Source organism: Bufo gargarizans, chromosome 2 (assembly GCF_014858855.1).
Source record: "Bufo gargarizans isolate SCDJY-AF-19 chromosome 2, ASM1485885v1, whole genome shotgun sequence".
In the NCBI taxonomy this organism is placed as follows: domain Eukaryota; kingdom Metazoa; phylum Chordata; class Amphibia; order Anura; family Bufonidae; genus Bufo; species Bufo gargarizans.
The window spans coordinates 584,323,259-584,348,980 of NC_058081.1; the positions used below are offsets into that span (position 1 = coordinate 584,323,259).

General features: G+C 49.0%; 1 protein-coding gene across 1 annotated transcript in view; it reads left to right on the top strand.

The window, feature by feature from the left end:
* The window catches only part of NOC2L (NOC2 like nucleolar associated transcriptional repressor), a 108,194-nt gene that overhangs the window by 4,108 nt on the left and 78,364 nt on the right, over positions 1–25,722 (top strand). Inside the window, exons 3-9 of the mRNA XM_044281806.1 lie at positions 10,760–10,940; positions 14,675–14,803; positions 15,469–15,586; positions 15,755–15,842; positions 16,185–16,263; positions 21,365–21,475; positions 25,343–25,456. Of these exons, the coding sequence (XP_044137741.1) occupies positions 10,760–10,940; positions 14,675–14,803; positions 15,469–15,586; positions 15,755–15,842; positions 16,185–16,263; positions 21,365–21,475; positions 25,343–25,456 (820 nt within the window). The remainder of the gene's footprint in view (positions 1–10,759; positions 10,941–14,674; positions 14,804–15,468; positions 15,587–15,754; positions 15,843–16,184; positions 16,264–21,364; positions 21,476–25,342; positions 25,457–25,722) is intronic.

Sequence of the window (25,722 nt, forward strand, 5' to 3'; positions counted from 1 at the left end):
CTCTCACCCTCAGTGTTTCCTTTCCCTTGGGGGCACCTCACAGAGAGACCTGTGTGAAGGTCTTTTCCTTTTTCCTCTGCCCTCCTGCGGTCTATTCTAAAGCTGGGCAGCGGAGGACATTCTGGAGTAGATCTCGTCCCAGACAGCGGGGGCCTGTTATCTCTCCGCATGCGCAGGGTCCTCCTTCCCCCTTCTCGCTGGAAGCTGACCACGCTATACAGAACACGCGGTAAGCCGACCTCAGCGCAAAGCCGCAGCGCTGTACTCTGTTCTCGGCCTGCCGCGGGGGGCGGAGCCTGGAACCCACGTGCCCGCGCAGATGTCATCAGACGCGGTGCCGGCTGTAAAAGCAGCAAATTCAAACAAGACACCGCTGCTTCCAGAGTGGTGTTCCTCCTCCAGAATAGGATGTCAGCTCCTGATGCCCCTACAGGCCAGATGGATCCTACAGACACCCCCTCGGCTACTCCAACTGTGAATTCCCCTCTGGGGAGAATATGTATCACTCTGACATGCTTAATGTGTATGGCCTCCTGATACCGGGTTGCTCCTCTCTTATAGGGAGTGAAAGAACCCAGAATTAAACCCAAAGTCTCTAGATGTGCAACTTGTACCAAGAGACTTCCTGAAAATCATAAAAAGCTCTGTCAATCTTGCATTAATGAACTTGTAAAAGAAGAGCAACCATCGATCCTTATGGAAGTTAAATCCATGATCCAGAACGAGAGAAAATCCTCCCTCAAATCCGTTCCTCTTGCTCCACCTGCAAAAAGCTCTAAGATGTACGTTCCAACCTCCTCTGAAGCAGAGGAGTAGGACAAGGAGGCTTCCACCTCTAGACAGAACATTGATATTTGTTCTATCAGAGGGAGAAATTGCGGAAGATAGTAAAACATTTTTTTTCTCTTCTGAGGATATGGAGGAATTATTGGGAGCTGTAAGAACTACGATGGGCATTGAGGACATACAAAAGCCCGGTCAGTCCAGGATGAGATGTTTGGTGGATTTAAAACAAAGAAATCCAAAGTGTTCCCAGTAAATGAAAATATTAAAGAGATGATTCTGGACGAGTGGACGGATCCAGAAAGGAGATTAGGTGTCTCTAGGGAGTTTAGGAACAGACGGCTGTTTTGATCAGGCTGAAGTAAAGATCTTTAATAAAAAACACCAAAGATTGATGTCCAGGTTGCAAAGGTTATCAAAAAGACCTCCCTTCTTTTGAGGATTCCTCTCAACTACAGGATCCAATGGAAAAAGAGGCTGGTGCTCTACTGAAAAAATCCTGGGAAGCATCCATGTTTTGAATAAAAACGAACATGGCGGCAACATCAGTGGCTAGATCAATGTATTTTTGGATCAGCGAATTAGAAAACCATAGGGTAGCCTACCCAAAACACCAGGGGGGCACAAGATCTCCAATCCTAAGGGGTCTGGCGGAAAGAAATGTACTTTCAGTCACAGCGACCCACCTAAAATGTTCAGAAAACATAGACCCAGGGGAGTGGTCCCTAAATCAAGAAATTTTTCAGAGAAATTCCAAAAGATGAGTTCCTCAAATAGACCTATTCGCATAAAAAAAAACAACGCAAAAGTGGGGCGCTTTTGTTCTGTAAACCCCAGAGAAGAGCCATGGGCAGTCGATGCCTTTTCAGTCCGGTGGACCTGGAACCTCGCTTGCGCTTTTCCTTCCTGGGCCCTAATCCCTCGGGAACTGCAGAAAATATTAACCGATCCTGTAACAGTAATACTGGTGGTTCCCTATTGGCCGAAGAGAAATTGGTTGCCTGCCCTGAAGGAATTGGCTCTGGAGGAGCCATGGAAAATACCTCTCCAGAAGGACATTCTATCACAAGGTCCCATCCTTCACCAAGATCCCAGCCTGTTCAAATTATCAGCATGGATCCTGAACGCAAGATCTTAGATAGTAGAGGTCTTTCAGATAAGGTTATTAATACACTAAAATCCAGCATGAAAAGAATTACTTCTGCAATCTATCTCAAATTCTGGAGAAAATACTGCAGTTGGCTGGCACAAGATTCACCAATAAATTCTACCCGAATATCAAAGATTTTAGTTTTTCTCCAGAGGGGGCTGTATATGGGCCTCAGACCCAGTACACTAAAGGTACAGATATCTGCTTTGGGGGCATGCTATGATACAGATCTAGCCAGCCATAGGTGGATAAGAAGATTTGTAAGAGCTGCTTCTAGATTAAGGCCATCTATAATGCCAAGGATTCCCCAGTGGGATTTAAAGGGACACTGATAGGCCCAATAAGCATATTTAGCTATATATATATATATATGACTGCACAGGTCTTTTATTGTGTATTAAAATCATATAAGTATAACCCCTGTCCACCTTATAAATACAGTAAACTTGTGTTTTATAACCTGTTAGAATCGTCTTCTTTCTGCCCAAGGGGCGGCGTTTCAGCTTCACTTGTGCCCAGCCAGCCTCGCCCCAACTGCCGTTTTGAAGCGCCGTCCAGCTCATCAATATTCACTTCGCTGGGCGGCTTCTGCGGTCCCCGACGTTCCGAGATACCGCGCATGCCCAGTAGAAAGCTATGGGATCTTGGAACGTCGGGGACAGCAGAAGCCGCCCAGCGAAGTGAATATTGATGAGCTGGGCGGCGCTTCAAAACGGCAGTTGGGGCGAAGCTGGCTGGGCGCAAGTGAAGCTGAAATGAATCCTCCATTTACTCCCGTACAGGACATTTCAATTAAAGGGGTTATCCCATCTTAGACAATGGGGGCATATCGCTAGGATATGCCCCCATTGTCTGATAGGTGCGGGTCCCACCGCTGGGACCCGCACCTATAAGGAGAACGGAGCAGAGAAAGTGGAGACGGGCGCACTGCGCATGCGCAGCCGCCCTCCGTTCATTTCTATGGAGCCGCCGAAAATAGCGCTGGCTCGACTATTTCCGTCGGCCCCATAGAAATGAATGGGAGCGTTGGCCGCGCATGTGCGGTGCGCTCCCATTCACTTCAATGGGAGAGGCGGGGAGCTGCGCCTGGTGGTGGTCGGACCTTGGGAAACCCGGGGTCCTCCAGCCACAACTCTCCCCGGCTCCGTTCTCCTTATAGGTGCGGGTCCCAGAGGTGGGACCCGCACCTATCAGACAATGGGGGCATATCCTTGCGATATGCCCCCATTGTCTAAGATGGGATAACCCCTTTAACCATCTTACTTTCAAAGCTGCGTTTTTAATAGCTATAACATCAGCTAGACGCCTGGGAGAGATTCAGGCTCTCTCCTGCCGAGAGCCCTATCTTCCTATCTTTCCGGACAGGATAATTTTGAAACTGGATCCAGGTTTTCTCCCGAAAGTAGTCACGTATTTTCATAGAGACCGAGAAATCGTCCTCCCATCTTTTCCTGAAGATGTAAAAAATTCATCTAAGGAACAATTCCAACTCCTGGATGTCAGGGAGACTATTATACAATACCTGGCGACAAACATTTTTAGATGGGAGGACAATCTCCTTATTCAGTTTGCTGGGCAAAACAAAGGTAGAAAAGCATCCAAGGCTTCTATAGGTCGTTGGATTAAGTCAACTATATCTTGCTGTTACCCAATGTCAGGCCTTACTAGTCCCACAAAGCCCATTCCACAAGAGCAGTGGCTTCTTCATGGGCCGAAAGAGCGGGCGTTTCCCTAGACAAGATCTGTAGGGCTGCCACCTGTATTTTTGCCCCATAAGACGCACCCCCCCCCCCTCAAAATGGGGGGGGAAATGCCCCTGCGTCTTATGGGGCGATTGCTGACATTTTTGCATCGCAGGCTGCGATGTATGAGCGAGCGGGGAGGGATTGGTAGGAGGACCTGGGGACTGGCTATTGCGGCAGGGCGGTGCAGTCACTGTAGTCCGGCCCCGCCGCTCCAGTGCTGCTTTATACAAATATAAATCGTCTCATTCAATTAAGTGATTAAACATGCCCCCTCACTTTTAATATTACAGTACACCCTAACCGCTTCTGTAGAATGCAGGCAGGCAGGCCGGTAACTCCCTGATGTCACATGCCTGCGCCGCCTACTTTATGAATAAAGCAGGCGGCGCAGGCACGTGACGTCAGTGAGTGACACGCCGGCCTGCCTGCGTTGTACAGAAGCTGTTAGGATGTACGGTAATATTAGGAGTGAGGGGGGCATGTTTAAAAACTTTTTAATTGAATCAGACATTTTATATTTGTATACTGCAGCACTGGAGAGGTGGGTGGGGGGGGGGGGAATCTGTGGATGATGGTTTTATGGGGAACATCTGTGGATGGCACTGTTATGGGGTGGGGGGTCTGTGGATGGCACATGTATAACAGTGTCAGCCACAGATCCCCTCCCGCCCCCTCCGTCACAGTGTCAGCCACTGATTCCCCCTGTCAGCCACTGATGCCCCCCCGTAACAGCGTCAGCCACAGATCCCCCCCCCCCCCGTAACGGCGTCAGCCACAGATCCCCCCCCCCCCCCCGTAACGGCGTCGGCCACAGATCCCCCCCCCCCCTTAACGGCATCGACCACAGATCCCCCCCCCCCCCGTAACGGCGTCGGCCACAGATCCCCCCCCCCCCCGTAACGGCGTCGGCCACAGATCCCCCCCCCCCCCGTAACGGCGTCGGCCACAGATCCCCCCCCCCCCGTAACGGCGTCGGCCACAGATCCCCCCCGTAACGGCGTCGGCCACAGATCCCCCCCCGTAACGGCGTCGGCCACAGATCCCCCCCCGTAACGGCGTCGGCCACAGATCCCCCCCCCCCGTAACGGCGTCGGCCACAGATCCCCCCCCGTAACGGCGTCGGCCACAGATCGGCCACAGACCCCCCCCCCCCCCCGTAACGGCGTCGGCCACAGATCCCCCCCCCCCGTAACGGCGTCGGCACAGATCCCCCCCCCCGTAACGGCGTCGGCCCACAGATCCCCCCCCGTAACGGCGTCGGCCACAGATCCTCCCCCGTAACGGCGTCGGCCACAGATCCCCCCCCCGTAACGGCGTCGGCCACAGATCCTCCCCCGTAACGGCGTCGGCCACAGATCCCCCCCCCGTAACGGCGTCGGCCACAGATACCCCCCCCGTAACGGCGTCGGCCACAGATCCCCCCCCCGTAACGGCGTCGGCCACAGATCCTACCCCGTAACGGCGTCGGCCACAGATCCTCCCCCGTAACGGCGTCGGCCACAGATCCTCCCCCGTAACGGCGTCGGCCACAGATCCTCCCCCCGTAACGGCGTCGGCCACAGATCCCCCCGTAACGGCGTCGGCCACAGATCCTCCCCCGTAACGGCGTCGGCCACAGATCCTCCCCCGTAACGGCGTCGGCCACAGATCCTCCCCCGTAACGGCGTCGGCCACAGATCCTCCCCCGTAACGGCGTCGGCCACAGATCCTCCCCCGTAACGGCGTCGGCCACAGATCCTCCCCCGTAACGGCGTCGGCCACAGATCCTCCCCGTAACGGCGTCGGCCACAGATCCTCCCCGTAACGGCGTCGGCCACAGATCCTCCCCCGTCACGGCGTCGGCCACAGATCCTCCCCGGAACGGCGTCGGCCACAGATCCCCCCGTAACGGCGTCGGCCACAGATCCCTCCCCCGTAACGGCGTCGGCCACAGATCCTCCCCGTAACGGCGTCGGCCACAGATCCTCCCCCGTAACGCGTCGGACACAGATCCTCCCCCGTAACGGCGTCGGCCACAGATCCTCCACCGGAACGGCGGTCGGCCACAGATCCTCCCCCGTAACGGTCGTCGGCCACAGATCCTTCCCCGAACGGCGTCCGCCACAGATCCTCCCCCGTAACGGCGTCGGCCACAGATCCTCCCCCGTAACGCGTCGGCCACAGATCCTCCCCCGTAACGGCGTCGGCCACAGATCCTCCCCCGTAACGGCGTCGGCCACAGATCCTCCCCCGTAACGGCGTCGGCCACAGATCCTCCCCCGTAACGGCGTCGGCCACAGATCCTCCCCGTAACGGCGTCGGCCACAGATCCTCCCCCGTAACGGCGTCGGCCACAGATCCTCCCCCGTAACGGCGTCGGCCACAGATCCTCCCCCGTAACGGCGTCGGCCACAGATCCTCCCCCGTAACGGCGTCGGCCACAGATCCTCCCCCGTAACGGCGTCGGCCACAGATCCTCCCCCGTAACGGCGTCGGCCACAGATCCTCCCCCGTAACGGCGTCGGCCACAGATCCTCCCCGTAACGGCGTCGGCCACAGATCCTCCCCCGTAACGGCGTCGGCCACAGATCCTCCCCCGTAACGGCGTCGGCCACAGATCCTCCCCGTAACGGCGTCGGCCACAGATCCTCCCCCGTAACGGCGTCGGCCACAGATCCTCCCCCGTAACGGCGTCGGCCACAGATCCTCCCCCGTAACGGCGTCGGCCACAGATCCTCCCCCGTAACGGCGTCGGCCACAGATCCTCCCCCGTAACGGCGTCGGCCACAGATCCTCCCCCGTAACGGCGTCGGCCACAGATCCTCCCCCGTAACGGCGTCGGCCACAGATCCTCCCCCGTAACGGCGTCGGCCACAGATCCTCCCCCGTAACGGCGTCGGCCACAGATCCTCCCCCGTAACGGCGTCGGCCACAGATCCTCCCCCGTAACGGCGTCGGCCACAGATCCTCCCCCGTAACGGCGTCGGCCACAGATCCTCCCCCGTAACGGCGTCGGCCACAGATCCTCCCCCGTAACGGCGTCGGCCACAGATCCTCCCCGTAACGGCGTCGGCCACAGATCCTCCCCCGTAACGCGTCGGCCACAGATCCTCCCCCGTAACGGCGTCGGCCACAGATCCTCCCCCGTAACGGCGTCGGCCACAGATCCTCCCCCGTAACGGCGTCGGCCACAGATCCTCCCCCGTAACGGCGTCGGCCACAGATCCTCCCCGTAACGGCGTCGGCCACAGATCCTCCCCCGTAACGGCGTCGGCCACAGATCCTCCCCCGTAACGGCGTCGGCCACAGATCCTCCCCCGTAACGGCGTCGGCCACAGATCCTCCCCCGTAACGGCGTCGGCCACAGATCCTCCCCGTAACGGCGTCGGCCACAGATCCTCCCCCGTAACGGCGTCGGCCACAGATCCTCCCCCGTAACGGCGTCGGCCACAGATCCTCCCCCGTAACGGCGTCGGCCACAGATCCTCCCCCGTAACGGCGTCGGCCACAGATCCTCCCCCGTAACGGCGTCGGCCACAGATCCTCCCCCGTAACGGCGTCGGCCACAGATCCTCCCCCGTAACGGCGTCGGCCACAGATCCTCCCCCGTAACGGCGTCGGCCACAGATCCTCCCCCGTAACGGCGTCGGCCACAGATCCTCCCCCGTAACGGCGTCGGCCACAGATCCTCCCCCGTAACGGCGTCGGCCACAGATCCTCCCCCGTAACGGCGTCGGCCACAGATCCTCCCCCGTAACGGCGTCGGCCACAGATCCTCCCCCGTAACGGCGTCGGCCACAGATCCTCCCCCGTAACGGCGTCGGCCACAGATCCTCCCCGTAACGGCGTCGGCCCACAGATCCTCCCCCGTAACGGCGTCGGCCACAGATCCTCCCCCGTAACGGCGTCGGCCACAGATCCTCCCCCGTAACGGCGTCGGCCACAGATCCTCCCCCGTAACGGCGTCGGCCACAGATCCTCCCCCGTAACGGCGTCGGCCACAGATCCTCCCCCGTAACGCGTCGGCCACAGATCCTCCCCCGTAACGGCGTCGGCCACAGATCCTCCCCGTAACGGCGTCGGCCACAGATCCTCCCCGTAACGGCGTCGGCCACAGATCCTCCCCCGTAACGGCGTCGGCCACAGATCCTCCCCGTAACGGCGTCGGCCACAGATCCCTCCCCCGTAACGGCGTCGGCCACAGATCCTCCCCCGTAACGGCGTCGGCCACAGATCCTCCCCCGTAACGGCGTCGGCCACAGATCCTCCCCCGTAACGGCGTCGGCCACAGATCCTCCCCCGTAACGGCGTCGGCCACAGATCCTCCCCCGTAACGGCGTCGGCCACAGATCCTCCCCCGTAACGGCGTCGGCCACAGATCCTCCCCCGTAACGGCGTCGGCCACAGATCCTCCCCCTAACGGCGTCGGCCACAGATCCTCCCCCGTAACGGCGTCGGCCACAGATCCTCCCCCGTAACGGCGTCGGCCACAGATCCTCCCCGTAACGGCGTCGGCCACAGATCCTCCCCCGTAACGGCGTCGGCCACAGATCCTCCCCCGTAACGGCGTCGGCCACAGATCCTCCCCCTAACGGCGTCGGCCACAGATCCTCCCCCGTAACGGCGTCGGCCACAGATCCTCCCCGTAACGGCGTCGGCCACAGATCCTCCCCGTACGGCGTCGGCCACAGATCCTCCCCCGTAACGGCGTCGGCCACAGATCCCCCCCGTAACGGCGTCGGCCACAGATCCCCCCCGTAACGGCGTCGGCCAGATTCCCCTAGCCCCCCCGATCCCCCCAGTAACAGCGTCAGCCACAGATCACCCCCCCCCCCCCGTCGGCACAGATCTCCCCCCCCCGTAACGGCGTCGGCCACAGATCCTCCCCCCGTAACGGCGTCGGCCACAGATCCCCCCCCGTAACGGCGTCTGCACAGATCCTCCCCCGTAACGGCGTCGGCCACAGATCCTCCCCCGTAACGGCGTCGGCCACAGATCCTCCCCCGTAACGGCGTCGGCCACAGATCCTCCCCCGTAACGGCGTCTGCCCACAGATCCTCCCCCGTAACGGCGTCGGCCACAGATCCCTCACCCGTAACGGCGTCGGCCACAGATCCTCCCCCGTAACGGGTCGGCCACAGATCCTCCCCCGTAACGGCGTCGGCCAAGATCTCCCCCCGTAACGGCGTCGGCCACAGATCCTCCCCCGTAAACGGCGTCGGCCACAGCTCCTCCCCCGTAACGGCGTCGGCCACAGATCCTCCCCCGTAACGGCGTTCGGCCACAGATCCTCCCCCGTAACGGCGTCGGCCACAGATCCTCCCCCGTCCGCGTCTGAACAGATCCTCCCCCGTAACGGCGTCGCCACAGATCCTCCCCCGTAACGTCGTCGGCACAGATCCTCCCCGTAACGGCGTCGGCCACAGATCCTCCCCCGTAACGGGTCGGCCCACAGATCCTCCCCCGTAACGGCGTCGGCCACAGACTCCTCCCCCGTAACGGCGTCGGCCACAGATCCTCCCCCGTAACGGCGTCGGCCACAGATCCTCCCCCGTAACGGCGTCGGCCACAGATCATCCCCCGTTAACGGCGTCGGCCACAGATCCTCCCCCGTAACGGCGTCGGCCCACAGATCCTCCCCCGTAACGGCGTCGGGCCACAGATCCTCCCCCGTAACGGCGTCGGCCACAGATCCTCCCCCGTAACGGCGTCGGCCACAGATCCCCATTAGTTCCAAAAGTGCACATTTTGGTTAAAAATATTTCTTATTTTCCTCCCCAAAAACCTTGGTGCGTCTTATGGGCTGGTGCGTCTTATAGGGCGCAAAATACGGTATAAGACATGATCGTATTGAAGTGTTTGCTTCTGCTGATTTGACCTTTTGGACATAAGGTCCTGCAAGCAGTCTCCCTCCCTACTAAGTATTCTGATAGTTCTCATTGGTAAGGGCTCTTTCATACTTGCGCTTTTCTTTTCCGGCATAGAGTATTGTCATCGGGGCTCTATGCCGGAAGATTATCCCCATGCATTCTGAATGGAGAGAAATCCATTCAGGATGTCTTCAGTTCAGGACCGGAATGTTTTTGGCCGGAGAAAATACCGCAGCATGCTGCGCTTTTTGCTCCGGTCAATAATCCTGAACACTTGCCGCATCGACGGATCCGGAATAATAGCCCATTGAAATGTATTATTCCGAATCCATCCTAACATCTTCCGGATCCGTCGTTGCGTCGTAACAACTGAATATGCGTCCTGCACCAGGAAGTAGGAAGGGCTTGGCTGGCGCGAAAACTTCCACTAGACAGCCGGCGCGTGATAAGACAGGGCGTGAAAGAAGCTTCTGGAGGTGAGTATTGTGTGTGTTTGTCCCTTGCATATTTTATTAGTTGTAAAAAAAAATGTATGCGTTCTTACGTGTTTTTCCGGATCCAGCGTGTAATTCCGGCAAATGGAGTACACGTCCACGATGGATCCGGACAACGCAAGTGTGAAAGAGCCCTTAGCTGTCATGGTGGATGAAATGGAAAAACCATAATTAGACTTACCGGTAATTCTGTTTCCTTGAGTCCCCCATGACTGCTCGTAAATTCTCCCCCTGAGATTATAAGAGGGGCTAGAGTATGAAGTAATACAAAAAATAAAAAAATATATGGTCGTGTGCATGAGCCCTACGATAGAATAGGTATGGTGGACTCCCAAATCTACCTTGACAGCTGATGTTTCTGTAGATAATGATCAGGCAGGTTGGGTTCAGTTGCCCTGTCCTGCTGTTAGCGGGGAGATAAGCCACTGCCGGAGTGGTCTGTGAGCAGTCTTCTCCTCTCTCTCTATTTACGACGTATGCTCAGGCGATCATGCAGATGTATGGGACGGAGGATCAGGAAATATAGCTGCCGGACGAACAAGCTATCTAGTGTATGGCAGCTTAACTTACCATTGCAGTGTAATACTACATAACTTATTTTTATTGTACTTTTTAATGATTTCAGCTTGTTTTCTGAATAGCTCACTTTTATTTTTTATATTTAAAAGTTTTTTTTATGTGAACTTGTCAATATCTATACATGAGAGAATATTTATTATTTTTCTCCTCATTGTAAAGGAAGGTAAAGAAAATTAAAGGCAAAGCCTCCGAGCACAAAGACCAACTCTCTCGCCTTAAAGAAAAAGACCCAGAGTTCTACAAATTCCTCGAACATAATGACCAAACTCTTCTGAACTTTAATGACTCTGATTCTTCAGATGAAGAAGGTGGCATTCACCAGCTGCCAGACCACCTAGAGGTTAGTAGAGGGGCGTCATCCACTGTTTCGCCATATACGATGTGGAAAGCCACCCTCTTTGCATTAGCTAAACATATGCTAAGGAGGAGCACCGCAGCCTTCTCGCTGCTTATCCTAGGCCAGTGACTTCGCGACCATCAATCACATGGCCTAGGCACAGCTTAGCCCCATTGAAGTGAACGTGATTAATGGTTGTGACATCACTGGCCTAGGGTGAACAGTGGAAGGGAAAACTTCTTTAAAGCGGTTATCTAGTACTATTTAATGATGACCTATTCTCAGGATAGGTCGTCATTATCAGATCCTGGGAATAGATCAATATTTATTACCGGATAACCTCTTTCAATGTGTTGTCCCTTTACAAGAACCTATCCCCCCTACTCTGATGTGTGGGGACTGACTACTGGGGCCCCTATTGCTCATTAATTCAGGAGCCCTTGTTCCCCTGTTTGCATGGAGCCGCAGAAATGCACGCTTGTCCGCTGCTTCATTCACCTCTATGGGACTTCCAGAGATAGCTGAGCACTTCTATTCCGCCATCTCTTGTAGTACCATAGAGTTGAATGGAATGGTGCACACATTATTGTCTGCTGCTGCCTTTAATTGGGGGAACATGGCCCCAGTATTCCTGTACAGGAACGCTCAAGGGTTAACCCCCACTATCCTGTGGATTTGGGGAAGCTCTTATAATAGGGAAAACTGCTTTATGAGTTTTACCATCCAGACATTTGTATCAAATCAATGGGCTCCCTGGAAGCTGCTTGTGTCTGAAGAACAGATCCCTGCCATGAATGTAGATCATGAAAGGCATGTATGAGCTCACTTGGGTATTTTCAGATGCAGTAGCCACCACTCCATTCACCGATATGGGACTTTCAGAAATGGCTGGCCCGCTCTTCTTTCATGTAGGGGGAGCTCCAGAGATGGCATCCCCACCTATTTGACATTTTCGGCATATCCTGTCAACATAGGCTATCACTGACAAAAATTGATGGGGTAGAAAGGTACATAAACAAGTATCACAGAGAGAAAAAAATGACCATTCATATAAAACAACTTTTACTACTATATATTAAAATATTGCCCCACAAATTATAGAAAATCATGATAACATACTGTGCCAATTCTAGAATGCAGAGTCTTACTTTGAATGTATCCTTGGTATTGTATTCCAAACTAGAAAAGCTACAATTTCTGGGGAAATTTTGTGAAGTGTTCTTGCCTCCACCAGTAGTCTACAACTGAAGTGGGCGGAGTAACTGGGTGGAGTGGCTTGAGTAACTGTGGAAAGGTTGGACTGGGAAGAGTAACTTTATGGAGTGGGCAGAGTAACTGTGTGGAGTGAGTAAAGATAGTAAACATTACACTAACCAATTGATCAAATATAAAAAGTGCACATGGCAAGCTTGATAGTGAGAAATGCATTTCAGCTTTTATTTATTTATACAGCACATTTAATTGAAATGTTGCCCAAAGTGCTTCACAGTTGCATTAAAACATACATTTAAAAAACATTAGCAGACAATTTGTATAGGTCGGCTTGAAAATGAGGGAGTGGTGGCAGTTTAGTAATCATTTCCTGACTTTTCAGCTCACACTCTAGCTTTTGTCACTCTGCTGGCTGCTCACACAAGCTGGGTTCCTATGGCAACTCACTCAACAGCAAGGGCAGAGAAGAGCGGTTAAAAACAAACTGCTCCAACTTGCTCACTTCACTGGAGGTTGCCATCTTCAAACTGTTGTAGTTTACAAATTATAAATCCTACAGTGAAGAGCTTTATATTGTGAGAATCACAAGACCCAGACCTACATTTTGATGCATAGTATGTCTCTGAAATATTAAAAATGAAGGCACAGTCATAGTTTAGAAATTGCCCTTCAAATTTGAGGTGGCTAGAGTGGAGTTTCAATGAATGTCAATAGGCGTCGTGAGTTGCAAACAAATGGTCAAATTGTGAAAACTATCAGGACTATGACTTAGCCGTGGCCATTTTTAGTGGCAGCAGGGATCGCTAAACATTTTAATATAAGAATTGTGTAGGTGGGCTTGGAAATGAGTGGTGGCAGTTTATAAATCATGTCCTGATTTTTCAGCTCCCACTCTAGTTTTGAAAATTCCGCCATTCATTCCTATGGGACCAATTTTGCCACAAAAAAACGCTGATATTTCGAGAACCATTTGGCGAAACGTAGCACAAATTAATAGCACCCCAATCGGGAACAATACGCATGTTTAGGTATATTACTGTCTATGTAGTGTAAAAAGGGAGGAGTTAGGGTGGTAAATTTGGCTATAATAATAAGAATATATGTGAGATAACAGTAAGGGGTCTTGCCATGCAAGAACACTTAAAGGGCTTTTGTCACCCCACTAAACTTTTTTTTTTTTTTTGTTTACTTATAATCCCTATAGTGCGATTTCTGCATACATAAGCTAAATAATCATTTCGGTTCAGAAGAATTTGTTAAAAACTTAATTTTAAAATATGCTAATTACCTTGCTACCAGCAAGTAGGGCGGCTACTTGCTGGTAGCAGCCGCATCCTCCGATCCTAAAGACGCCCCCTCCGCATGTTGATTGACAGGGCCAGGGAACGGGATCGTTCTCTGCTGGCCCTGTTTGAATTCAAAATATCGCGCCTGCACCGTACCTGTCTTCAATCGGCGCAGGCGCACTGAGAGGCGGCCGCTCCCTCCGCAATGCGCCGATGACGTCACATCTACACCCGGCGCAGGCGCATTGAGGAGCGAGCGGCCGCCTCTCAGTGCGCCTGCGCCGATTGAAGACAGGTACGGCGCAGGCGCGATATTTTGAATTCAAACAGGGCCAGCAGAGAACGATCCCGTTCCCTGGCTCTGTCAATCTATATGCGGAGGGGGCGTCTTTAGGATCGGAGGATGCGGTAACTTACAGTTTGGAGACAGCTGGCATAGATGTTGAATATACGAGGAGTGAGGTCGGGACGGGGGGGGGGGGGGGGGAGAAGAATTTGCCATAATATAGCCCTAAGGCTAGGCCCTCGCTGTACCCTACTGTGACCCTGCCGACGGATCAGATGCTTTGGGACAAATATCCTGTTTGTTGACATGACAAAATTTGTCTGTGTGGAACAACCCTTTTAACAAGCTTTAATGTAGCCTATGAAAAAGATTGGTCTTTAAAGAGCACTAAAAGTAATCAGATTGAGAAATATACAAAGAATTCTTCTATATATATGTTGCAGGATATCCTCAGTTTCCCTGCTCCTTTTCACAGACCAGATATGCACGTTCTCACATAAGTCCTTCTTTGTTTTAGGCTTGCTGCCAATTTTTCTGAAATGCAGCATGTGAGTGAAGTGGTAAAGGTGGATTTACATAAACCAATATTTGAGCAGATTATCGGGATTGAACATTTCTTCGACTGCTCGTTCCTGACAATCTGCCTGTGTAAATGTGCCGCCAATCACCTGATGAACGAGCAAAACGCTCCTATCGTTCGTGCCGGCATATAAATTGTCATTTCTGGGCGGCAGATTATGAGGTCTAAATGGCAATCTTCTGCCCAGAAACTGTGCAGCTGTGTGAGGACAAGCGATGGCAATCCTTCGTCATACTGTGGAGGTGATCATTGCATGTAAATGTAGCGGCTTTTTTCACTGAACGAGCAGCCAACTGTTGGGAAGCAAGGTTTCCTTCCCGACAATCGGCCTTAGCTTGGCCCGTGTAAACCTGCCTTACTTTGTTTACTGCAGGAAATGAGTGAGGAGGAGGAGGAGGAGGATGATGAAGAGAAAGAAGTAGAAGAAAAGAAAAAGAAGAAAAAGCCTGATCAGATTATAGTCACCTTGAAAATGGTGAAGGCCTGGAAGTCAGAAGCTAAGGTGCCGACCCTGAATTTTAACATTTTACATGAACTATATATTATATGTCTGTTCTCCTTCTGTTTTCATTCTGTATGTCATTACTAAAACTGCTAAACTTCAAATATCTATGGCACATGCTTGGAGAAATCCCTGGCGACAGATGGCCAATGTGTCTGAATGGGCTGTCCTTCTGATTCAGTGGAACAACTTCTTCTAGTGGACTGATGGAGATAGCTGAGCACTGTACTTGCAATCTTTGGCAGTCACTTCATTCAGCTGGAAAAGTCAGGAGCCACCCGATTGTAGCGATCGATGGGACCTTCAGGGACCAAACACGTATCGCCTCTCCTTTGTTTGTTACAAAGGGACAACCCCTTTAAATATTTGCTGCTGGTATTTAACTTTGAGTGTTTTCTGTTGATGTCAGAGTAGGTTCTTGTTTTCTGGCCACTTCAAATCAAGCTGGATTCTTCAGTGGTTTAATTGACTACTAAAGTCAACTCCTGGTGGTCAGATAATGTCTGGTCGCCTTTAAGGCTTTTCAGTCCAGCAATTTACATGGAATACTGATGGCACACGTTGGGCTAAAATGTGCACACGGATCCATCAGACACCTTCATGGATGAAACACTGGCAGTCTTCTCACAGATCTCATCACAGGCATTGTTTTTGTGTGTGTTAAGGTTGATCTTCGGCCGCGACTCTTCCATGAAATTGCTCAAGCCTTTAAAGCCGCAGTGGCAACCACAGCCGGAGTAGAAGATGGTGATCCCAGTAAATTCAAGGTTGCTGACACTGCAGGTGAGAGCCAGAACTTTTTGGCTGCATTCTACTTTCCTAATGAGTATAAAGGTGGCCAGCATCTACATGAACTGCTGTCAGCCTTTTGTCTGGAACCGATGTATCATTGATATGTTGAATTTTTGTGCTGTTTTCTCTACTACATTAACACATGTTGTCTTTTCATAGTTTTCAATGCACTAGTCACATTCTGCATTAAAGACCTATTTGCACACCTTGAGAAAAAGCTTGATCTCAAGCCAGTGAAGGGAACAAAGTAAGTAAGACTGCATCTGCATCTTTTTGTTTAATGTTCTTCCTCTTGGTCCACTTTGCCTATCAAATTGTTGTTCTTAATAGGGTTTTTGTGCTCTTTAATCTGGGAGTTTGAATTACGAATGTAGTGGGGAAGGGGGAAGCTAATTTTATAGATGTTAGGGTGAAATCGCACACAACAGATTTGTTGCAGAAAGTTATGCCGCTGAAAGTCCCTTCCATTCACGTGAATGCGCCCTTTTTGTTTCATATTTTTCTTTTATGCATTTTATAGATTAGAAACAAATGTATTGTTTGCTATATGAGACAGTAAAACGGTAACATCCATTTTCATTATTTATAGGCAGGTTAATCCATCAAGCAGTTTTCTTTGGAAAAAGCTTCGTCTAGATATCAAGATGCATCTGAACTCTGTTCTCCAGGTAACCCGCGGTTTACTTTTTCCTTGAACCTCTTCATGACGCAATGGTTTTTCTTTTTCATTTTTCACTCCTTGCCTCCTAGAACCATAACTTTTATTTTTCTGTTTATGTAGCTGTACGAGCGCTTGTTTTCAGAAATCCTATAGAAATAAATTAAGAAGTGCACCGTGCAAGCGCGACCATCGCCCCATTAGCTTCTAGAAGACTGCTGGAGATAGCCGAGCCAGCGCAGTCACACAGAAATGAATGGAGGATGGCCGTGGATTCGCGGCTGCTCTCCGCTCACTTCGGGGGGGGGTCCCGTTCTTGAGACAGGAATGGTTCCCACTAGGGATGAGCGAGTCAACTTCGGATGAAACAGCCAAAGTCGATTTGCATAAAACTTTGTTCTAAAACTGTACGGAGCAGGAGCTCCGTACAGTGCAAGAATGTATTGGCTCTGATGAGCCGGAGTTATTGCTTTGTGAAGTATTGTGAGACTTTGCGCAATAACTTCATAAATTATTTTGTACTGTAAAAAACCATTTCCCGAACTCTGGTTCGATTCCAAGTGGTACAACTTGGAACCGAACCTGAGTTCGGGAAATGTTTTTTTTACAGTACAAATTAATTTATAAAGTTATCGCTTCGCGAAGCTCCTGCTCCGTACAGTATTAGAACAAAGTTTTATGCGAATCGACTTCACATGTTGTCTTTCGACTTTCACCCGAAGTCGATTCGCTCATCGCTACTTCCCATATCTGGGACCTGCACCTATCTGACATTGGTGGCATATTGTTAGAATAAACCCCCAATGTGGCAGAGACAACTGCTTTAAAAAAACAAACAAAAAAAACCTTTTTTTCTTTTCATTGCCATATTCAGACCACCATGTTATATAGATAGATAGATGAAAAAATTGGACTGCACTCCAAGCAAATCTTCAGAAAAATCTGTTTTATTCACCCATAAATGGCAAAGCGACGTTTCGGCTCCAACTGAGCCTTTCTCAAGCGAGAAAGGCTTGAGAAAGGCTCAGTTGGAGCCAAACGTCGCTTTGCCATTTATGGGTGAATAAAAAAGATTTTTCTGAAGAGTTGCTTGGAGTGCAGTCCAATTTTTTCATCTCTACAACTGGGTAAGCACCTGCTGCTGTACTTGGATTTTGCACCCACTTTTTATGCAACATTTGGAGGGTGGTGCCGCCTGTGGTTTTCTATATATATATATATATATATATATATATATATATATATATATATATATATATATATATACAGTACAGACCAAAAGTTTGGGGACACCTTCTCATTCAAAGAGTTTTCTTTATTTTCCTGACTATGAAAATTGTAGATTCACACTGAAGGCATCAAAACTATGAATTAACACATTTGGAATTATATACATAACAAAAAAGTGTGAAACAACTGAAAATATGTCATATTCTAGGTTCTTCAAAGTAGCCACCTTTTGCTTTGATTACTGCTTTGCAGACTCTTGGCATTCTCCTGATGAGCTTCAAGAGGTAGTCATCTGAAATGGTCTTCCAACAGTCTTGAAGGAGTTCCCAGAGATGCTTAGCACTTGTTGGCCCTTTTGCCTTCACTCTGCGGTCCAGCTCACCCCAAACCATCTCGATTGGGTTCAGGTCCGGTGACTGTGGAGGCCAGGTCATCTGGCGCAGCACCCCATTACTCTCCTTTATGGTCAAATAGCCCTTACACAGCCTGGAGGTGTGTTTGGGGTCATTGTCCTGTTGAAATATAAATGATGGTCCAACTAAACGCAAACCGGATGGAATAGCATGCCGCTGCAAGATGCTGTGGTAGCCATGCTGGTTCAGTATGCCTTCAATTTTGAATAAATCCCCAACAGTGTCACCAGCAAAGCACCATCACACCTCTTCCTCCATGCCTCACGGTGGAGACCAGGCATGTAGAGTCCATCCGTTCACCTTTTCTGCGTCGTACAAAGACACGGTGGTTGGAACCAAAGATCTCAAATTTGGACTCATCAGACCAAAGCACAGATTTCCACTGGTCTAATGTCCATTCCTTGTGTTCTTTAGCCCAAACAAGTCTCTTCTGTTTGTTGCCTGTCCTTAGCAGTGGTTTCCTAGCAGATATTCTACCATGAAGGCCTGATTCACACAGTCTCTTCTTAACAGTTGTTCTAGACATGTGTCTGCTGCTAGAACTCTGTGTGGCATTGACCTGGTCGCTAATCTGAGCTGCTGTTAACCTGCGGTTTCTGAGGCTGATGACTCGGATGAACTTATCCTCTGCAGCAGAGGTGATTCTTGGTCTTCCTTTCCTGGGGCAGTCCGCATGTGAGCCAGTTTCTTTGTAGCGCTTGATGGTTTTTGTGATTGCACTTGGGGACACTTTCAAAGTTTTCCCAATTTTTTGGACTGACTGACCTTCATTTCTTAAAGTATCGATGGCCACTCGTTTTTCTTTACTTAGCTGCTTTTTTCTTGCCATAATACAAATTCTAAGTAAAGAAAAACGAGTGGCCATCGATACTTTAAGAAATGAAGGTCAGTCAGTCCAAAAAATTGGGAAAACTTTGAAAGTGTCCCCAAGTGCAATCACAAAAACCATCAAGCGCTACAAAGAAACTGGCTCACATGCGGACTGCCCCAGGAAAGGAAGACCAAGAATCACCTCTGCTGCAGAGGATAAGTTCATCCGAGTCATCAGCCTCAGAAACCGCAGGTTAACAGCAGCTCAGATTAGCGACCAGGTCAATGCCACACAGAGTTCTAGCAGCAGACACATGTCTAGAACAACTGTTAAGAAGAGACTGTGTGAATCAGGCCTTCATGGTAGAATATCTGCTAGGAAACCACTGCTAAGGACAGGCAACAAACAGAAGAGACTTGTTTGGGCTAAAGAACACAAGGAATGGACATTAGACCAGTGGAAATCTGTGCTTTGGTCTGATGAGTCCAAATTTGAGATCTTTGGTTCCAACCACCGTGTCTTTGTACGACGCAGAAAAGGTGAACGGATGGACTCTACATGCCTGGTCTCCACCGTGAGGCATGGAGGAAGAGGTGTGATGGTGCTTTGCTGGTGACACTGTTGGGGATTTATTCAAAATTGAAGGCATACTGAACCAGCATGGCTACCACAGCATCTTGCAGCGGCATGCTATTCCATCCGGTTTGCGTTTAGTTGGACCATAATTTATTTTTCAACAGGACAATGACCCCAAACACACCTCCAGGCTGTGTAAGGGCTATTTGACCATAAAGGAGAGTAATGGGGTGCTGCGCCAGATGACCTGGCCTCCACAGTCACCGGACCTGAACCCAATCGAGATGGTTTGGGGTGAGCTGGACCGCAGAGTGAAGGCAAAAAGGCCAACAAGTGCTAAGCATCTCTGGGAACTCCTTCAAGACTGTTGGAAGACCATTTCAGATGACTACCTCTTGAAGCTCATCAGGAGAATGCCAAGAGTGTGCAAAGCAGTAATCAAAGCAAAAGGTGGCTACTTTGAAGAACCTAGAATATGACATATTTTCAGTTGTTTCACACTTTTTTGTTATGTATATAATTCCAAATGTGTTAATTCATAGTTTTGATGCCTTCAGTGTGAATCTACAATTTTCATAGTCATGAAAATAAAGAAAACTCTTTGAATGAGAAGGGGTGTCCAAACTTTTGGTCTGTACTGTATAAATATATATTATTCTATGGAGCTGTGTGAGTGCTCACTTTTTGTGGGCTGGTCTGTAGTTGTCCGTTATACCACTTTCTTTGAGGAGGTGAAGCAACAAAAATAAAAGCAAATCAGCCATTTATATATATTTTTTTCCCCCTTTACGGCATTCACCATATGGGATAAATACATTTATATTTTAATAGTTTGGGCATCTTCGGATTGTGACAAGTTACTTTGTCATGAAATAAAATTACCCAACCATGAAATGTGGGAGGGAGTCCTTAGAGGAGTGAAACCTAAAGTCACCTAGTCTGCCAACTTGTAAAGTTCATATTATTGATTTAGTATTTGCTCTGTATAAGACAATGGAAGCTAAAGTGTGTATCTGTATACTAGTTTTTCAGTTTCCATTGTCTGAGGTTCACATCTTCAGTGTGGTTTTAGCTTAGGCCGGGTGCTGGGTCTCTGTAAAGAGACCAGCTGTGTATGGAGACTTTTTAACGCTGCTTCATGGTGTGGAGACTTATTGGGGGGAAAAAATCAGCAAAAAAGTATCTCCGAGGGAGAGAGAACCATCTCACTAGCACTACCTTCTGGAAGTGGTTCTATGAGTCAGTATAATTATTATATATATTTTTTTTTTAACAAGCCTTGGGACATGACCAGGGGAAAAAAGCCAATATAAATATCCAGCCGTTAGATGACTGTTTCGGGATGTCTTCCCCTCACGATAACCATGATGCAGTGCTGGATACGTCACGCAACACCTACGGGGCCCTGTGGACCACATGGATTTTTCGGGTCTGTTGGGTGTCTGTCATTTTGCCAGAAAAAAGTAGTGCTATCGTTTCTTTCAAATAAGATGGAACCCGTAACGGAGGCCTAATATGCAGTAAATTCTACTTCACGATAACATATTTGCATGAAACGTTAGCTCGGTATTCAGCATGTCCCAAGGGGTTATCTGACCCAAATGACACCTTGGCTTCACACAAGAACACTTTTCCAAGAAAACATAGAGCATGTCCTATTCTTATCCGCAGTTGCGGACAAGAATAGGCATTTTCTGTGATAATGCTGGCCATGTGCGGTCCGCAAATTGCGGAACTCGCATGATCTGGTATCCGTGTTTTGCAGATCCGCAAAACACTATGGTCGTGTGAATGCGCCCTAACTCTGTGTAGTCAATAGGATTTTGAAACTTCTCACAGCTGTAATACCACCAAGACCATGCAATGTTATGTAATGCTTACTGAAATATTTTTGGCTTTGACCCAATGTTTTTCTGTGCTTTTGTGTACATTTTTGGATCTGTTTGTTGTAAAGTAAGCGTTGGATGTGTCCTAGGCCATGAGGCTGGATCTGATGTAAGCTGCATTTACTTCAATTCGTTTTAGTGGCAATGATGGTGGATGCAGGAATGGTAATGTGTATCTTGGAAACTGTTTTCCAGCTGCTGAGCTGTCTCACAGAAGCCACCGTCAGTGCTGCCGTCCTTCAGCATATCAATAACACTGTGCATTTTTACCTGTGCTTTCCGAAACACACTCGCCAACTTCTTAAGGTAAGGAAGAGGTTCTCCTGCTCTGATGGACCAGCCCGTCCATGCATTAGCTGCTAGGCCACTCCTCAAATTTAAGGTCTGACATGATTATATTTCCACTACGGCTTACTTACTTCTATGGATGTACTAATAAAAAACGTATTCCGCTTTTTATATATGCTTATGAAAAGTCTGCTTTCAATCCTTTTAACCAGTTTGACTAGCTGTTTTCTTCTGTTAATAACAGAGGAAGTTGTACTTTTTATTTAGTACATGATTATTTTATTCCATTTTTATATTGGTGGGTTTTTGTTCGTTTTTTTCCGCTAAATGGACAAGTGTAAAAACTTTTTATAGCACAGGTTGCACAAATCTACATTCTGAAGTTGTTTTTATATAAGGGATTATAATTCTGCCTCCTAGGGGGTCAGGACTGTAGCTTGTAGTTTGTGCTAGTAGTGGTGCCCTTTTGGGTTTTTAGTTTGACATAAATACAGAATAAACCCATCCTGTTTTTGGTCAATTAGGATTACCATAATTATTTGCCAAATGCCAGAATAATGAGAGAGAAAATGTTTTAAGGCATTTTTATTACTTTCTGCAAAGTCAAACGTTTACATAAATTTCATTAAAGAAGTTTTGCCATCTCAGACAATGGGGGCATATCGCTAGGATATGCCCTCATTCTCTGATAGGTACGGGTCCCACCTCTGGGACCCGCACCTACAATGAGAACAGAGCAGGAAAATGAACGGAGCGCGCACTGCGCATGTGCAGCCGCCCTCCATTCATTTCTATGGGGCCGCCGAAAATAGCTGAGCTCTGGGAGCAGCGCTTGCCCCCATTGTCTGAGATGGGAATACCTTTAATATTTGGTACAATTGCCCTTAAACTGTATGACTTGGGTCAAACGTTTTCGATATCCTTCCACAAGCTTCTCACAATTGTTGGTCAGAATGTGGGCCCATTCCTTCTGACAAAACTTGTGTTACTGAGCCATGTTTGTTGGTCGCCTTGCACGCACCTGCCTTTTCAGCTTTGCCCATACATTTTCAATAAGATTGAGATCAGGGCTTTGTGATAGCCGCTCCAAAACATTGACTTTGTTATCCTTAAGCCACTTTGTAACCAGTTTGGCAGTATGCTTCAGGTCATTATTCATTTGGAAGACCCATTTCATCCCAAGCTTTAACTTCCTGGCTGATGTCTTGAGATGTTGCTTCAGTATTTCCACATAATCTTCTTTCCTCATGATGCCATCTATTTTGCGAAGTGCACCAGTCCCTCCTGCAGCAAAACAACCCCACAACATGATGCTGCCGTGTTTCCCAGTTGGGATGGTGTTCTTAGGCTTCCAAGCTTCTCCCTTTTTCCTCCAAACGTAACGATGGTGATTATGGCCAAAAAGTTCAATTTTAGTTATGTCAGACCACAGGACATTTCTCCAAAAATGTAAGCAATTGTTCCTGTGTGCATTTGCAAACATTTTTCTGCCTTTTTATGTTTCTTTTGGAGTAATGGCTTCTTCCTGGCATTTCATCCCATGTTGTGACAGTACTGGTTTCACTGTGGATACTGACACAATCTTACCAGCTTCTGCCATTATCTTCACAAGGTCTTTTGCTTTTGTTCTTGATTTGCACATGTCAGACCAAAGAACGTTCATTTCTAGGACATAGAACCCATGTCCTTCCTGAGCGGTATGATGGCTGGACATTCCCATCTTGTTTGTACTTGCATATAATTGTTTGTACAGACGAACGAGGCACCTTCAGGTATCTTGAAATTGCACCCAAGGTTGAGCCAGACTTGTGTAAGTCCACAATTCTCTTCCTGATATCTTGGCTGATTTCTTTACACTTTCCCATCGTGCTTCACAAAGAAGCATTGTTTCAGGTGTGCCTTTAAAAACATCCACAGGTGTGTCTCTAACTTGGATGTTGCCAACAAACCTAACAGAAGCTTTCAAACACATGACATAATCATATGGGCAGTCCAAAATTGTGTAAAGGCATAGTAATTAGAGTGTATGTAAACTTTTGACGTTGCAGAAAGTAATAAAAATGCCTTATAGGATACCTGTCATATTTTAATTTTTTTTTTTTTTTTTTGCATATGTTACTGCTGCAGCAGCATTATGCATAAAGCAATCTTTAGTTTCTTCACTTACCACTGTTTTCCTTGAGTTTTTCCCTTAGTTACAGCTGTTTTGAATCCTGTTACGAGGAACTTCTAAAGATGGCTCCTCTGCCAGTTCTCTGAGGCCAAAACTGCTTTCCCTTACTTCCCACACACACTTGCTGTAGCCAGCAGCTCCCTGCCAGCCAATCTGATTAGATTACTGAGAGACACGCCTCCTCACTCTGAAGCCTAATGCAGGCATGCAGTGTGAAGGACCGCCCCTCTGTCTTCCTAGCCAGAGACAGATGAGCCATAGCAACTGTCTTTTAAGGGAGCAGTGGAAAGGGACAGAGGACATTAATGAAAGCTGTTATTATAAGGTAATTACAGATCTTTTGACAATCATTGACCGACTAAGGCTACTTTCACATTTGCGTTCGGAGCAGATCCATCTGGTGTCTGCACAGACAGATCCGCTCCTATAATGCAGACGATGGGATCCGTTCAGAACGGATCCGTCTGCGTTATATTTCAGAAAAAATTCTAAGTGTGAAAGTTAGTCAGACGGATCCGACCAGACTTTACATTGAAAGTCAATGGGGGACAGATCCGTTTGAAATTGAGCCATATTGTGTCAACTTCAAACGGATCCGCCCCCCTTGACTTACATTTTAAGTCTGGACGGCTCCTGCTGAGCGGAGCGGAGGCCAAACGCTGCCAGACTGATGCATTCGGAGCGGATCCGCATCCACTCGGAATGCATTGGGGCAGTATGGATGCGTTTGGGGCCACTTGTGAGAGCCTTCAAACGGAACTCACAAGCGGAGCCCATAACGCTATTGTGTGAAAGTAGCCTAGTGTGAAAGTAGCCTAACTCAGGTATACATGCCTAGCTGTAATAAACTAGCAAATAAAAAAATTACCGTTCTCCTTTAAACATTCTCTCTCTCTCTATCATTATTCGGGCTTTGCCCTGACGTCACTCTGGAGTGCCCCGGGAACGGCACGGATGATAAGTATGCTGCTCCCCGCTACACTTTACCATGGCTGCCAGGACTTTAGCGTCCTTGCAGCCAATGGTAACCATTCAGAAAATGCTAAACGTCGGGTCCGGCAATGCGCCGAAACTACGTTTAGCTTAAGGCCGGATCCGGATCAATGCCTTTCAATGGGCATTAATTCCGGATCCGGTCTTGCGGCAAGTGTTCAGGATTTTTGGCCGGAGCAAAAAGCGCAGCATGCTGCGGTATTTTCTCCGGCCAAAAAACGTTCCGTTCCGGAACTGAAGACATCCTGATGCATCCTGAACGGATTTCTCTCCATTCAGAATGCATTAGGATAATCCTGATCAGGATTCTTCCGGCATAGAGCCCCGACGACGGAACTCTATGCCGGATCCGGACAACGCAAGTGTGAAAGGGCCCTTACTTTAGGGACATTTTAAAAGTATTTTATTTATTTTTGATTATTATTGACTTAAGCCCAGCTACAGGGGAAGCCTCCTGTCCGCACCGTAGAGCTGATCTAGGTCCTGTGGCCAGTCATCGATAACGTTGCTTGGCTGCTTCCTGGTACTGTGTACCTGACGCGTGAAGCTGTTTCACATTTTATTAATATGCTAAAAAACTTTTTTGCTTGCCACAAATGTGTTTGCCATTTTGATTGGTAGGCTGCCGGCACGTAGACTATTAGTAAAATAAAAATATAGGATCACGTTGTCTCCACCTATGTATCCAGCAATAAATATAATGTCTTTTGGTACTGCAGAAAGCCATTAACCTCTGGTGTACAGGAGAAGAAACAGTCCGAGTGCTCGCGTTTTTGGTCCTGAACAAGATCTGCAGATGCCGGCAAGACTCTCATCTCAACCAGGTGCTAAAGGTAAGTCCTGTTTGCTTTTTGTACTCTTGAAGTCTTTGGACAATCGTTTGTCCTGACGGATCACTGCTTTGTAAGAATTAAAAGGGTTGTCCAGTTCAGAGAACTCATTTCCATCTACTAAGTTTGAATTAATAGAGGGGTTGGGTGTCTGATGTTTACTCGTCTCGTAGCCAACGTTACTGACGTTAGGTGCCAATATCTGCCCTACACACTATCACCCTGCCTATGGAATGCTATCTTCTAGATGATGGTTCACTATGTCCACT